Source organism: Lolium perenne, chromosome 5, assembly GCF_019359855.2.
Source record: "Lolium perenne isolate Kyuss_39 chromosome 5, Kyuss_2.0, whole genome shotgun sequence".
NCBI classification, from domain to species: Eukaryota; Viridiplantae; Streptophyta; class Magnoliopsida; order Poales; family Poaceae; genus Lolium; species Lolium perenne.
In genome coordinates, this window is record NC_067248.2 from 10,283,060 (window position 1) to 10,299,211 (window position 16,152).

General features: G+C 44.2%; 2 protein-coding genes and 1 long non-coding RNA gene across 4 annotated transcripts; all 3 read right to left on the minus strand.

Moving 5' to 3' along the window:
- Positions 1 to 721: 721 nt before the first annotated feature.
- On the minus strand, positions 722 to 13,873 carry LOC127298991 (uncharacterized). Of its 2 annotated transcripts, none has more exons than XR_011744550.1 (2): positions 12,591 to 13,873; positions 722 to 1,254 (listed from the first exon to the last, which is right to left on the minus strand). It is a non-coding gene; the product is annotated as an uncharacterized lncRNA (long non-coding RNA). The 2 variants fall into 2 exon arrangements; XR_011744551.1 differs by having other exon boundaries at positions 722 to 1,333.
- On the minus strand, positions 2,693 to 12,320 carry LOC127298994 (uncharacterized). Its single transcript, XM_051328864.2, has 15 exons — positions 12,273 to 12,320; positions 11,051 to 11,614; positions 10,645 to 10,695; positions 10,189 to 10,265; positions 9,320 to 9,427; positions 9,094 to 9,223; positions 8,575 to 8,729; positions 8,352 to 8,481; positions 7,505 to 7,654; positions 6,693 to 7,096; positions 5,025 to 6,377; positions 4,376 to 4,564; positions 3,201 to 3,900; positions 3,071 to 3,113; positions 2,693 to 2,994 (listed from the first exon to the last, which is right to left on the minus strand). Exons 1-5 carry the CDS (start codon positions 12,318 to 12,320, stop codon positions 9,418 to 9,420), a joined length of 750 nt encoding a protein of 249 aa, XP_051184824.2. The 3' UTR covers positions 2,693 to 2,994; positions 3,071 to 3,113; positions 3,201 to 3,900; positions 4,376 to 4,564; positions 5,025 to 6,377; positions 6,693 to 7,096; positions 7,505 to 7,654; positions 8,352 to 8,481; positions 8,575 to 8,729; positions 9,094 to 9,223; positions 9,320 to 9,417.
- A 538-nt stretch (positions 13,874 to 14,411) lies between the features above and the next one.
- On the minus strand, positions 14,412 to 15,245 carry LOC127303262 (uncharacterized mitochondrial protein AtMg00810-like). Its single transcript, XM_051334012.1, has one exon. The coding sequence runs from the start codon at positions 15,243 to 15,245 to the stop codon at positions 14,412 to 14,414; it is 834 nt and encodes a 277-aa protein (XP_051189972.1).
- Between the last annotated feature and the right edge of the window lie 907 nt (positions 15,246 to 16,152).

Consider the following 16,152-nt stretch of genomic DNA (forward strand, 5'->3'; position numbering starts at 1 on the left):
AATGGTAATGACTATAGCAGCACATGTCCTTATCAAATCACACAAACATTTGGTTTCCTCCATTTTCTCTAATCTACTTGTTGGATTGTTACTTCCATTCTTTGGAAAGATAAAAACAATCTATATATATAGTAAATTATAGAGTTGTGAACAAACAGGAATAATGAATTGTCTCGGGTAACCAAACAGCCCCCATGTGCCTGATCCATTTTGTGTTAATTTAGTGCAACAACAGTGAGCTCAAGAATCATATGTACTACCTCCATAGCAAAATATAAGACATTTTAGTAAGGTATTTTAACCTACTAAACGAAAAAGGAAGTACTTCAGTTTGTTTCCGTGTGCTAGGCAGGAGTTGCATATCTTCAAATAAATTTAACAAATTGCAGTTCTAGTGACCACCGTACCATAAGCTAGGATTTTATAATCTCCCTGATAGCTAAAAGAAAGAGGGCTTTAGGATCATGTGAGTATGTCACATGGGTCTCACCCATGTTAAACGAAGAATGCAGCAGATATATGCACAAGGAGACCTACCCCCTCAAAACAGTAGAGTGCAATAGTTAGTAGAAAATTATAATGGTCTAACATAAGCAGCAAGATAATCCTATGTTGTTGGTAGCTGATATTTTTCCATGTTTATAGAACAAGTGATCAAAAAGAGTGAACAATAACATAAAGTATAATAGGGCAGCAATTGTATTGCATTGGACAAGTAATATGAAAGAAATGTAAAGCGATCAATCACATTATATCCCTTGGAAAAATATTCAGCAAAGATTGCCATCGTCTGGATTGCTGGAGCTTTATCATCATTTACAGATTAAGTAAAATTCAAACTGCTGAAACATGTTCGAGAGTAAATGCACAACTAAAATAGATGCTAATATCGATACAGAGAGGCTGAATTAAACATGACCAATGGTCTGCAAAAAATAATACAGAAATAGCCTCTATTGGAATAGCTAGCTCCCTTGGAAATACAGGTGCCGATGGTACCAATTTGCGGAAAGAAATGAGTGTATGTGTGCTCTTAATTCTGACTGAATGAAAATTTTCAGCGCCCATCCTAGGTAGCAATTATCATCATGTACATAGAAATGAAAGCAATGTCTAGGTAAGAGTAAAGATATAAACCTGAAGCAAATATTCCCAACGACATCCCATGACATCTTGAGTGCAGCTGAGTCGCAGAAAACATGCTTGTCAAGTCTCGCAGGCTGTAGGAGTTGTGGATTCATCTATTGCCACCACCTGCAGAACTCGGTAATGCAGCATCCCTTCAGTGAAACATCCTTTAGGGTGTTGCCTGGCACTTTGATTGCTGCTCATACTTGAAAAAAGCATATATATTTTAATAATGCTTAGAAATACTGCAGTGAATAGCTATGTGATTAGAACTAACCTAACAACAACACATACATGTAGATTATCCAACTCCAAGCTGAGATGTAACAAGATCAAGAGAACATCATCAAGCATGCCGAAAAAAGAACTACATGAAACTTCGGCAAGCTGCAGATTATACCCGATATACTGATGATATTTAAAGGCTCGTGCAGTCATCATCCTGCTTAAACGGGTTCCCTGGTTCTTATGAGGTGCAGGTCCTAGTTTCGTAATCATCTGCGGCATGGCCATTCCTCTAGAAACATTATTTACTAGATGACCCGGTGCGCCCCGGCGCACAGGCAAAAGCGAGACAGTATGTGACTATAATTTTTATTATCTGATATTTGTTTTGTTGTTCAAGAATTTAGTATGTCTTTGAGAGCCCTTAAACTTGTTGCGCCCGGCGCAAATGTCAAAAGAAAGATAATATTCAATCCATGTGTAATAATATACCATATTTTATTTTGGTCGTAGACAATAATTGGATGTGAACATTATAAATTGGTTGGGATATTTCATCTACATGGATGGGAAATCCTTTTCTTTAGTATTATTCTATATCTTTTCGAGGTGGAATGGAGACACTATTCAACTCATTTGTTGTAATAATATCGATTTAGACCTTAGTTTTGACAATTGTAATCATGCATGTACTGTAAAAGTATATGGAACTAAGATCTGTACGTATATGGAACTGAGATCTGTATGGAAGGTTCGGTTGTTCTGAGATCTGTATGAAAGTTAGTCTAACGTTGTATTTTACAGTAAACAAATTTTATATATTCTTTTTTTTTCAGAAGACTGTAGTTTCAAATTGGTTGGCCATTTGATTTATTAATGGGCCTCTTAATGTCCAAAGCTTTTGATTATAGGAAGCAAACACGAAAGAGTTTTAAAGCCATATAAGATATAAGATGTTGTATAAGATGTTGTTTATGTACTAATAGAATCAGTCCATTTTATCTATAAATTTGGCAGCATATTTTTTTATACATATTATCTTGAAGGTGATGTTTCCATTGCCAGAAAAACAGAACTTAGAAAGCAGGCCTATAGTTCCCATAATGCTAAGATTTTGTGTTGTAAAACTTGGGTAATCTGTTAGATCCTCCGGTTCCAGCACAAATTTTGTTTAGTCTTGTAGAACACTGTCGTTTCCTTGAGCTGTGAAAGTAGTACTTTGCTAAACTTAGCATCACGCAGTTTTGCAGGAGTTCTGAATCTTCTATTAGGATGCACTGTCTCCTTTAATCAGTAAGATTGCAGGATAAATATACTGGTAATTGACGCTGTAAACAGATAAGGGTACTAAGAGAAAAATGTGTATTGTCTTCTGGCCTAATCATAGTTTCCAGCCGTGAGTACTACAAGGATAAAAATTGTCCAGTGGCAAGATAAAACATCGTTAAAACACGATTCTACAGAGTCGTGTTCATAAGTTACAAGCTGGTACCACCCAAACCAAAAGGAAATGGAAACCCTAGATGGAAGATCATAACACCTAGATCTACATGAACGGTTCCTGATCTCTGTCTTGATTTCAATGGCAGCTCTTTTACTCCAACGAAACATGTCTTCATATCCCCGGTTATATGTTAGCGGCTGCAAAAAAACAAGTAAACATCATACTTGTGCTGCAGATGAGGCCGCTCATCTTGCTACAAAAGGCTGTTCTCACCTCTGTTTTGTGAAGCACATGGGGCTTGTCATATTTGGATGGACTGTAGGAAGATCAGGTTAGAAATACATGGTCTTTTACTATGGACAGTATGTATAGAAATGGTGGCAGAAAGAGGAGGGATCTTTACTTGGTATTAGGTTGTCGGTAGAGGGCTCTAAAGCTGAAACTTCTCTCCCACTATTGATTACCTATGTGGAGAGCCATGGAAATATTAAGACTGATAGTAAGGAAGCACTAAAGCTAGAGTGCTATCTTCTGTCAGTTTGAAACCTCCGTAGAATTTCCACTGCAATGGCATAGGGTGAACGGCAATGAGACCTTGCCTCTGTTTAGGATTTTCAACGATTTGGCATCACAGACCTTGCCAATAAGGCGCTGGATGAAAACGGGCTGAACGACATCAGGCAGTTGTACCGTACAGAAAGCCGCAAAAGGAATGAACACAAGTCAACAAGAGCTGGCAAGCTACTAAATAGTATGTTCCTCTTTCCTGAGCTGGCAAAAGAGAATTTACTCACGCGCGCCAGTTAATTATATCAATCAGCTCTAAATTCTCTTGTCTGAGATAAACAAAGTAACTGCAATAATTTACTCACGCGTGCTCTTCCAATAATTGGCAGACCTATCGATCGCCTCCTTTCTATGGTGGAGCAAGTCGACACAGGAATTGTTTCGAATGAAGAACATTTCTAATTCCGTCAAACGAAAGGAATTGTAATAACCATCTGACCAGCACTATATATCCCTTCTTTGAAAAAATACATACCTAGAAGTGTTCTCCTGATGGAGAGTATGCATGTTTCTTCAGCATGTTCATCAGGATCTTCCTGGCAAATGAGGATGGAACAGCACAAAATTAGTGTAACGGTATACTGTGAAACTCCTGGACAAAATGATCAGTATACACACATTGTAGTTCTTTGCTTGTGGAATCTTCATACCGCAACACTTATTTTGAGATGCTATATTGCTGAAGCAAACTAAAAGAAACACTGCCAGTAGAGTTTATTTTTTCTTCCAGTTCAGATTATCTTAAAATGACCAGTCTACACACATTTAGTTCTTTGATGTGGAATTTTAAAATTGCAGCACTTACTGTCAGATGCTATATTACTGAAGCACACTCAACACTTATTGTCAGATGCTATGTTACTGAAGCACACTCAAATACACTGCAAGTACAGTTTATATCAGAAACAATCCCTCCATCAGCTGATTACCAAATAATACATGAAATAACGATCCATACGAAGAACCCATTACAATGTGAAGGCAGGTCTTTTTATGAGAATTCTCAGGTACCTTACAGATTTTCCTGTCATCGGTGATTGAGTGGCCGATCCTCTTGTAGACCTCGAGCAACAGTCATACAATCATTTTTGGATCCGAAAAATGTCAACACAAAAGCTTCTATGCAGACCTTCTTCCCTCAAAATTTACGATTTTGGAACTACCCTTGGGGATGACCCAACCAATGCTACCTCATCTATCCTGCTAGTCAATTGTTCAAGATTAGACAAGATCATGCAAGCAGAGATCCTTACAAATCCAGATGACAGTAATAGGCAGAGATCATGCAGGCGGATATACTCGCTCAATTGTAAACATATTGTTAAATCCATGCTTTGACATATTGTTAAATCCATGTTTTGACTGAAAAATACTCGTATTATGTTTGACCCCAAAGGGAGGAGAACAGAAAGCCTGAAGATTCAAGGTGGGTTGAAGCTATTACACCAAGAAAGTCATTATGTGGGCCAAAGCCAGCCTGAAACTTTATAAAAATCCTCGGGAGGTGCATTTTTTACAAAACAAATTAGTGTCAAGAAAGTCATAACAAAATAAAAAGTTATAAAGACATTTCAAACATCACCACTCCAGCCTACAACACACACCATATATTACAAGTGACAATCAATGAAGGAAGCGTATGCTGACAGAATTGACAAACCTAGGTGGAGGAGGACGACGTTCTAACTTAGGAGAGCTCCCATCTGCTGTTTCTCTCCGTTTGTTAGGACGCCATAATCCATGCTGTGCAACCACCTCTGTCTCCGGCATCTCAGCTGGTGCATGATATGGGAGGACGTATAGATCTGAGACTGTAAACATTGCGTAGATACAGGATGGAGTACAGTAGAAAGGAAAAGAGGATGAGAGGGTGGGGAGGATGAGCGTACATGCAGCAAACGCCCAAATTATTCTTGGCCGGCGAGAAAAGGAAAAAATGTTTGTAAATCAATTGCGTGCTACCTTATTATGCTGTTTCACCTATGCTAATTTTAAAAACCCCTTAACTTTAGCGAGCACGTACATAAAAAGTTAGGATTTAAGCCCGTCTCTCGCATTTGCTCCCGCAGGCTCCAACACAGCTCTCTCCGCTCCCACTCCCGCGCCCCTCCTCTGCCCCCCGGCCCACCGCCGCCCCTAGCCGCCCGCCGCCGACCCATGGCCGTCGTCCTCCGCCGCTCTTCCCATGGCCGTCATCCTCTGCCGCTCTCCCCTGGACGCCTCTCCCTGCATCCCCTCCCCTCGCGCAGGAACGGCCTCGAGCGACCCGTCCGCCCTTCCCTGGACACTCGCCGGTGACCAGACGGCTGGAAATTGGATATCCTCGGCCCAACCGACCACCCACCGCCGTGCAGAAGCCCCATGGCCGCCGCCCTCTGCTACCCCTTCCATGGCTGCCGACCGCCGCCGCTTCTCCGCTGGCCGCCGGCTGGCTCCTCCATGAGCACTGAAGATAAACGGGACTCGATTGCTTTTCTTTTCCTCTTCTCCAGGGCTTTTTTGCTAGCTGGACATCTTTGTAAAACTGCTATGTAATATTCTCAGCTCAGCACAAATGCTACCAAACAACATCTCAACGAAGAATATCTCAACGTATACGAGCTGCCAAACACATGATAAAATCTCACCTCAACTTGGCTAGGGTCAACATGTTGAGAGGAGATAGACATTCTCTGTTGCCCCGGGCTACCAAACACACCCTTAACTACCTCTTTTGCGAGGATGGGATACTCTTAACTCACCACAAACATAAAATTGCCACAAGGAAACTTTATCCCCTCCTACTGCTATTATTTCAAGATGATATCAGAACCGTATTACTCTGACATGTAACAAAATTACATGTTCCTAATTCAGCACAAATAATTTCTCTAATAGTTCGGCAGTAAAGGCTAAAAAAGCAATCAAGTTATTGGTGTACCTTGACAACATATATTATCTCGGTTATATTATCCTTAATATACTTCTTTCCCACTCCTTGAAAATGTATCTCCGTAGCTAATTAATTTTGGAGCTACTCAACTCAAAGAAATAGATAAGAATTAGTTAGGAAACCAAATATATGGAGCTGTATTGTGTAGGTTAATGAACTTTAATCAATCGTTTGATATAATTTTCAGCACTATTATTTAAAGATCTTCATAAAAAATAGATCTCTTCTTTTCTAGTAAGCAATGCATCATTAATCCCAAATTTTCACCTCTCCTTTTGCACTTGTGTCGACCACCAAACAATATGAACAAGTAACATTAAGAACACCACACCAACTAAACATAAATCATGAATTCCATTGGAGATTTAAAGAAGAGCCGGGAGGGAGATTCTATACCTAGGAACATGCCGGAGATGGCAAGGTTGCTGGCAGGCCGTCCTGCTCTGGCTGAGGACACCTCCTCAGTGCCAGGGGATTCACACAAATCATTGTTAGAGAAAAGTAGTGAGTACAGAAAGGATAAATCACATTATAGAGCACTTGTATTTCTTCAGTGGAGAGGTTTGAGTTTAGATCAATGGCAAGAATCAAGAAGGAACTTTGATAGGGAGTTTTTTTTTTTTGCAAAGATGATTATCAAGTGTCTCCCTGTACTCGACCTAGAGAGGAGAAATACTCAATCAGCATCAGGTGTCCCGCTGCGGGCGTCACTTGATTATATACCTTCTAATTCAGCAACTCAATTCTCTCAAAATGTTCCTAAGCCTGGAGCTTTTCTGTCTGAATCAAATTCAATAAGCCTGCAAAGCAATCAGCAACAAAAAAAGATAGCTTGTTAGCAAATCCAGCAACAAAGAAATAAATAGGCAATTCGAAGGTATATAATCCATATGTCTCTAAATAGAGGTCATTTCAGATTGATGTTCAATCCTTTCGGAAGTTTTACCACTAATACTAAAATATTAAAAAATAGATTTGCTGAACAAAATAAATTCGTTTGATTTGCCTTTCCATGGCTATTTCCCTTGGTACTAAACCTCTGCCAAACAAACAATGAACATCAACGGCACTTGACACAAATCATTGTTAGAGAAAAGTCGCAAGTACAGAAAGAAAAAAAATCACATTATAGAGCACTTGTATTTCTTCAGTGGAGAGGTTTGAGTATAGATCAATGGCAAGAACCAAGAAGGAACTTTGATAGGGACCTATTTTTGCAAAGATGACTATCAAGTGACACACCAGCCACTGCCCTCCGGCGTGTGCATGCCTTGGTTTCGTGCATTTCCAGAGACAGGCTCTACAAAAGCTTGTTTAAAGACACCCGGTTTGGAAAGGCACACACATTTCTCTGCAACCTGCAAGCATGAAGAGGGTTAACTTAAACAGTGACCTGAGTTGCTATGAATTTTATACCACTGATTGAAAATAATTGATAGAACAATCATATATTCGTTCACATTTGAAAGCTCCTGAAATAAGACATAAATATTAAAAGGGCCCATGGAACATGAGCACCGAAAACTTGGCCAAATGACAAGCTAAGAAAAAGAAAAACATTCAGAGACACGAATCAGATAACAGAGCTATCTATCCATGTGTCAGAGACATCTCTTTTAAATACCAGCAGCCAGGCCATAGATATCATAACCTAGTTAATCTACTGGCAGCCAAGCCAAACCTTCAGGAACCAAAGGAAGAAAAGCTTTTTGACCATAGTTTTTCTCTAGCTTTGTTCTATTATACCTTTTCCCACATAACTCATGTTTGCATTAGCACAATTATGATATGAAAATGCAGGAACAAACTTGATTGTGTTCATAGGAGAACAAAATAAGCACCTTCACCAAATTATCCCGCTAGATTTTCTCTTTGCTTTTTTGTCAAACCATACAATTAGGAAATCAAAAAGTGAGAGAGAAAGAGGAGATCAGAAGTAGAGAGAGGAGTACATAAAAGAGGGCGCTAATGATGCTAATGTCATGGGTCATTAGAGCCCCACGGTTAAGCAAGCACTGCAGTCCCTGCAACAGATAACTACTACTCGCCCCAAACCTTTTCATCGAATTCAGCATACAAGGCTTGATTTGATTTTTGTTCTGCAACAGTTATCATTCCCGCTTGATATGGTGATTCACGATGGTGCAGTGACAACTGCAGAGACGTGACGATAAAACGGCAACCCCTAAAACAAGAACTCCAAATACTTCAGGAAAATACAGTACACAAAATAGTAGGTTGCACGGTACAGTAAACTGAATTATTATAGTAATAATACCTTGCTTTCACCCATGCTCAAGACTATCAGAAGTAAAGCGCTAAAAAGGGGCTGGAAATCCGTTCAGTAAATTACGTGAATCCTTCCAGTCTGCAACTATTGGAAGCTGATTAACTGTAGAGCATCAGTGCAAACATCCTGGCTTCTTGTCACATCTGAAAAGAACATAATGTTGTATAAATTGATTCCATCATGAAATGTAGACATGGAGCAAAAACCCGTGCTAAGAGCATCAAATGACACAAGAATAGCGTATTAGATACGAAAAGATGGCGTCAGGCTCATCAAAGGTCACATTCATATGGATCATTACCTCAACAATAACATCTAAATCAGTTTGGTGGAACAAAGAACTTTGCAAATCATCAGGAACATATTTGGTTATTTGTAGAATTGGAACTTATCTTCAGTAATATAGCTTCCATGTCAAAAATAATCAAACTACTAAAACATCAATTATCCAAGCGTCAGTAGTAAAAATGATAACAACTTAAATCGGGAATTTTACATAATACTCACCAACAACGAACTGAGACATTGCCAAAAAGCCCCATCCAACACTTCCTTCCTCCCGTTGTACATGACGTCCTCGCCTGCCAAAATCACCCCATTTACCATCAATCTCCTTGATACCTACAGTTTTTTTCAGCTGAAGATATGTGGAGATTGAGAAGAAGATGACTACAAGTAGGATACACAATCCAAACCAGGTAAGATACAAAGCAGAACCAAATAAGCGAGTCACCTGAAGAAAAGAAAGACTGCTATTCACCATGGTTCTCCTTAGTTCCCTCATGTTCTTTTACCCCTGAGTATTTAGGGAAAAGAAACAGGGTCTATTTCTTACTCAGACCTGCACACAGATGTTCTGAAAAGCAACAATTAGTAATTACGAATCAGAGTGAGCATCATGAGAATTTCTCATCCAAGATGCTGAAACCTATCTATCCCTTTTTTCTTCCTGTCCCTTCCAGCCACAGGTAGCAATAGCGATGTATCTTGCCTTCAACATAAGCAATTTTATATGCCTCAAAAGGAGAAACTGACAAAGTTTCCAATTTCCAGATCTACCATTATTGCGCCGTAAAACCCAAAACATGTCAGATAAATGAATTTTTATGTCCTATACTAAACCATACAATTTTCTCTCATAAAAACTCGCATACCATTAATGAGTGGTATTACATTGTTACCACTCTAAAAAGGGGGACAAAAGAATATTTATGCACCTATTAATGAGTGGTATTACCATGCTATCAATCTGAAACAGACATGTATATGCCAGAGTAGGCCTAGTACCATGAACGCCATCTCCGGTTAAGAATTCAGCCCTATCGATAGGACATCATTTGAGCACTGGCCCTCTAATTGTGTTGACAACCGGCAATGCTTTTCCCTATCACCAAACCTGAATAGGACCTTCAAAAAACAGGGTAAAAAACAAGGAATGCTATACACGGGCTCATAGCCTTCTCCCCAATCCTTGCTTCTCACAAAGAGACTACAAGGAAGCAACGAGCAGCAGCTAGTAGCACAACAGAACCAACAACACAAGAACACGACACAGTACCCACAAAGCAACGTGAGACGGAAAGAGAGGAAGTAGGAGCTCACCTGCCTAATGGAGATGAGAATGCGCCGAGGAAGAGAGACGTTGGCAGGCATCTCTCACCATTTTTTGAGCCCATCATCTACACAAAAATAACCAGACAAGTAATGAAAGAAAGGATCAGACCTAGAAAAATAAAAGAGGCGACAATAAATCAGCATATAATAATTTGCTTTTCTAAATAAAAAAATGCAGTCCTAAGAATTTCCAGGCTAGTTAAAAGACATTGCGCTGCCTATCAATATTACAAAGCCATAAGAAATGGTCAACATGGCAAGACTGTCCAGTGCTCAAACATGCCTACAATGGCACACTCGGAAATAGTATAAAGATAGAGATGAGTGTACCATTCTTCTATGCCAAATGGGGCTAAACTAAATACCAAATTATAGATGGCAAAAAATTCACGCTCCTCCAAGGCTCCAACACAAGAATTTTAGCAAGTAATGGTCACCTCCTACCTCCAAATCACATTCCTGTGACTTTTCTCTTTGCTCAAATCCATGCCAAAGCTGCAAAAACAACAACAAATCATCATCAATATCAAGAGTTTTAATGAGCTGGATAGCAGACTGACCAAATCGATTCATGAATCTAAATATGCATATATGAAGAATGTGGCCAGAAAAATAAGAAAAATGCATATACACATCCAAATATATATATGCAGATCACGTGAGGGAGTGCTGGCTCCAATCTCTCTTCACATCCAAGCATGACAAACACCCATCACAGAGACTCGCACTTTCTATTCGTCATCCAGCCGCCAGTGTTCTAGGTCAAGGGGAAGAGGGGAAAGGGGAGAGACAAGATTGAGGGTGGGTAGAGAGAGCACGGGCTGAGATAGATAGACTGGGAGGAGCTCACCTTGGCGTATGAACTGTGCCCGCCATCACCGCTCGTTGCTCGAAGTGCGCTGCCCCGCTCGTTGCTCGAAGTGCGCCGCCGCTGAATCCGTGCTCCACCTCCGTCCCAGTGCCGCCCCTCACTGCTCCTCCACCTCTGCCGCTCGGTAGGTCGAGGACGGCGGCAGCTCGGGTCGCGGAAGAGGAGCGAGGGGGCGAGGCACGCCGACGGCGGCGGCTCGGGGGAGCGACACCCGCGACCGGCCGTGAGCGTCGCCTGCCGGCGCTCCAGCGCCCCGCGGCTGCTCCCGGGCCCGCGCTGCCGGCCGCCTCCGCGACGTGCTCGAGGGAGAGAGGCGCGACGACGGCGGCTCGGGGTCGTCGAGGAGGAGGCGGGAGGCGGCGAGGCAACGCGCCACGCCGACGCTGGGTAGGTCGAGGGGGGACGCGCCACTGCGGCGGCTCCGGGCTGCCGTCCGCTGGCGACATGAGAGAGCTCGGCGGCGGCAGCGACGCGGCGGCTGGCGCGGTTGAGGGACGGAAGAGAGGAGACGCGGTGCTGAGAATGGGCCAGATATTTTACGATCTAGGGTTTTCACCCCAGGCGCAGGCGCGGGCGTTGCCAGGAGAAACGACTGACTCGGAACAAACGCACCCTACCGTCTCGCAACTGGCCCCGCACGAAACAGGCCCACGCGTCATTGACTATAAACGAGGAGGCAGAGGTAAAGAAAAAATGACCACATCCAACGGCCAGGGTGAAAAGTGGGCTCGCAAAGTTACTGTTGCTACGGGATTGGACGGACCAGATTGATTTGCCCCTCTCAGACCCCCTGGTTGGCTGGGTAGTGTTGCAACATTTATAGGAGAAATGTAGAACTATGATACCAGAACCATCAGTTCAGGTGATATGAAAAGAAATGCTACTAAAAACACTACAAAACTATAGGGTATGACAAATAGCGGTTGGCCTATATTTCTTCATAAGCAAAATATGAAGAAAAGAAGCACATTTGAAAGCAATTAGACTACAACTAACTAAACTGTACTGGATTTTTTTGTAGCCAACCAAGCCGAACCGGATTCTGTTTAGCACAACGGCAAGCCTTTTAATCATTGATTTGGGATGCAAAAGAACTGAGATAAAATTGACGTGCACGCACTCAGATCTGAGATTCCAATTCAGAGAATATGAGAATCACATCTAACCAGCACATAGGATCGCTCAAGAGTTGAAATTTCACAACGCGCTGGCCGTGATTCTTGACAGGGGCGACGAAGCCCTTCTCCATCCGGTCGTTGGTCGCTCCTCAAACCCATCGTGGTTCTATCTCTCCCCGACGAATTGTAGACGACCGGTGCTTCTAACCAAATTATAGACAATTCGCAACCCAGCAAAATGTGCCCCAAACTCGACGAATCTGCAGCAATGCGCCCCAAACACACGCAGAATGAGCCCAATCCGCAAGACCCGACCGCACACACTCCGATCCAGGACAGACAACACACACCAGGCAAAATATCCACACAAAAACTAAAAGAAGAAAGGAGGGGAAACGAACCAGCTCAGAGAATCAGATGCGATAGGGAAGACCGGCGGCCACATTAACGCCACCGAAGAACCGCGCGAGCCGCCGCAAATCCAGGACAGAAGAGGAGAAACAGAGCACAACTAGGCGAGGAGAACTGCCTCCGCAGGCAAGAAACAACCAATGGATGAAGCCGCGGTCAAAGGAACCCCTACCCCGAACCGACTCGCAGTCCATTGGTGCCGCCGACACGTCGAACACATACGTAGACACTGCATTGCAATGACACACGCACGCTGGCCCAAATCACCGCCTATCGCCAGACCGAAAAAAACGCAGCACTAGACCGAAAAAAACGCAGTGCGAACATCCTCTGGGCGGGGCCCATGAAAGCGATGGGCAAATCGACCAGAATCGCCCCCAATACTGGGAGCTTAGTGCTCTTAGAAGATACCTTTTTTAGCCAAGAAATGGCGTAATGATTTCTCTAACAAAAATGCTTTGCACCATGAGATGCTTCCTAGAGATGATGGTATAGGATGGTTCAACAAAATACAGGGAAATGATATTGCCATCAGGCAGGAAAAATGGGTCTACAAAATTGGTGAAAATAATATTGCCACGGGGATGGTGGCTATGAAGGACAATTTGGTCGCCGAAGGTTTCGACCATAAACATCCTATTGTTAAGATGTGTGGTGGTATCCCCTTGGCTGTACGTTGTATGTTGTCAGCAGTTGCACAAGAGCGACAGAAACAAGCACATCAAGGGATAGATGCAAAGGCATGTGATGTGCAAGATGAGATTGAGAAACATGTTAAGGAATATGGAATTCAAAATACTCCAGGATTTGAGGATTTAACAGAGAGTTTGCAGCTTGGCTTTGATGATCTTCCTCATCATATGCTAAAGACTTGCTTGTTGTACTGCAGTATATACACTGGCGGTCACATTTTTCAAAGGCATGATTTGGTGAGGCGATGGATCTCTGAAAGATTTGTTTATAAAGAGGAGGAAGCAGATAGTTACTTTGAAGAGCTTGTCGACAGGGGATTTATTCTGTGTACATCAGAACTTTTTGGCGACCTGGTAATGCACCCTATGATGCGGAATTTCCTGAGATGGAAATCACGTCAAGATAATCTCATTACCTGCAGTTCCGAGATCACACCCTCAGATAATACCTGTAGAATTCGTCGGATTTGTCTTGACAATTCTCCATGCAGATCTAGAGATGCAGCAGCAGACCTTTTGTCTGCATTGGATTGGAATCATATTCGATCTATTGTTGTTTTTGAAGAAGGGTTTGAGAGAGTCCCCTTTGTAGAGAGGGATGCAACTCACAATGTATTGATTGGGTGCATATGGCGTTACATATATAGGCTACGTCCTCGACTATACAAGGAAGGAGGCGGGCCCAATAATAAATACAAAGATATGTATCGCTATACATAACTACAGAAGATACACATCCGGATATACAAGGATATGTATCTCAACACCCCCCCGTAGTCGAAGCGTCGCCTGGTCGAACGCATAGACTGGACCGGAACTCCTCAAATGATGCCGTTGGGAGACCCTTGGTCATGATATCCGCAAATTGTTGGGAGGTGGGCACATGAAGTACTCGAATGTGTCCAGCTCAATATGCTTGGTGCGGCGATGGTGGACCGGGTTGGCGGAGAGGTAGACGGCGGAGACGTTGTCGCAATAGACCACGGTGGCTTTGGCAACAGGACATGAAAGCTCAACGAGGAGTTGTCGCAGCCAAGAGACCTCGGCAACCGCGTTAGCAACAGCCCGGTACTCCGCTTCGGCGCTGGAGCGAGAGACCGTGGGTTGTCGCTTAGACGATCAGGAGATGAGCGAAGGTCCGAAGTAGACGCAGTAGCCAGACGTGGAGCGACGCGTGTCGGGGCAGCCTGCCCAATCGGCGTCCGAGTAGGCGACGATGTCCGTGGCGGTGGAAGCGTGGAGGGAGAGGCAGAAGTCCATGGTGCCACGAATGTAGCGGAGGATCCGCTTGACTGCAGCCCAATGAGGATCCCGCGGAGCATGCATGTGAAGGCACACCTGCTGGACAGCATACTGCAGCTCGGGGCGGGTCAAGGTGAGATACTGCGGAGCACCGACGATGGAGCGATAAAATGACGCATCCGTGGCCAACGAACCATCCGTGGCGGAGAGCTTGGACTTCGTGTCGACAGGCGTGGCCGCGGGTTTGCAATTAAGCATACCGGCGCGGTCCATTAGCTCGTGGGCGTACTTGCGCTGATGAAGTAAGAAGCCGTCGGTGCGACGTACGACCTCGATGCCGAGGAAGTAGTGCAGGGGCCCCAAGTCCTTGAGGGCAAACTCAGCGCGAAGACGCTCGGTGATTTGTCGCAGGAGGTCCGTGGAGCTGGCCGTCAAGATGATGTCATCGACGTAGAGCAGCAGGTACGCGGTGGTGGCACCATTGTTGTACACAAACAGCGAGGCATCAGAGCGGGTAGAGCGGAAGCCGAGTTGGTGAAGAAACGCTGCGATGCGCTGGTACCAGGCGTGTGGGGCCTGCTTGAGCCCGTATAACGAGCGCGAGAGCAAGCACACATGGTCGGGGTGGGCGCTGTCGAGGAAACCCGTGGGCTGCTGGCAGAACACCTGCTCCTCGAGATGGCCGTGAAGAAAGGCGTCGGAGACGTCCATCTGGTGCACGGGCCACGCACGGGAGACCGCGAGCTGAAGGACGGTGCGGATCGTCCCGGCCTTGACAACCGGGGCGAAGGTGTCAGTGAAGTCGACGCCCGCACGCTGGCGAAAGCCACGAACCACCCACCGCGCCTTGTGACGGTCGAGAGTACCGTCCGGATGGAACTTGTGCTTGAAGACCCACTTCCCGGTGATGATGTTGGCGTGAGGGGGTCGGGGAACAAGCGTCCATGTCTGGTTCCGCTGCAGGGCGTCGAACTCGTCCTGCATGGCCGCAAGCCACTGCGGGTCGCGGAGAGCAGCCCGGGCAGAGGCGGGCAGGGGCGATGGCGTGGATGCTGAAGGCGCGGAAGTCGACGCGGTGCAGACGTACTCGTTCGAGGGGTACTGATGGCGTGTAACTCACACGTTCGTTGGGAACCCCAAGAGGAAGGTATGATGCGCACAGCAGCAAGTTTTCCCTCAGAAAGAAACCAAGGTTTATCGAACCAGGAGGAGCCAAGAAGCACGTTGAAGGTTGATGGCGGCGGGATGTAGTGCGGCGCAACACCAGGGATTCCGGCGCCAACGTGGAACCTGCACAACACAACCAAAGTACTTTGCCCCAACGAAACAATGAGGTTGTCAATCTCACCGGCTTGCTGTAACAAAGGATTAACCGTATTGTGTGGAAGATGATTGTTTGCAGAAAACAGTAAAACAAGTATTGCAGTAGATTGTATGCGATGTAAAGAATAGGACCGGGGTCCACACTTCACTAGAGGTGTCTCTCCCATAAGATAAAAGCATGTTGGGTGAACAAATTACAGTCGGGCAATTGACAAATAGAGAGGGCATAACAATGCACATACATGTCATGATAAATATAGTGAGATTTAATTGGGCATTACGACAAAGTACATAG

Coding starts and splice junctions, on each gene's coding strand:
- LOC127298994 (XM_051328864.2), bottom strand. CDS start 12,320: ATGGAGAAGGGCTTCGTCGCCCCTGTCAAGAATCACGGCCAGCGCGTT. Junction 11,615..12,272: donor AGAATCACGGCCAGCGCGTT/GTGAAATTTCAA, acceptor TGAAAACCCTAG/ATCGTAAAATATCTGGCCCA. Junction 10,696..11,050: donor GGCACAGTTCATACGCCAAG/GTGAGCTCCTCC, acceptor TTGTTTTTGCAG/CTTTGGCATGGATTTGAGCA.
- LOC127303262 (XM_051334012.1), bottom strand. CDS start 15,245: ATGGACGTCTCCGACGCCTTTCTTCACGGCCATCTCGAGGAGCAGGTG.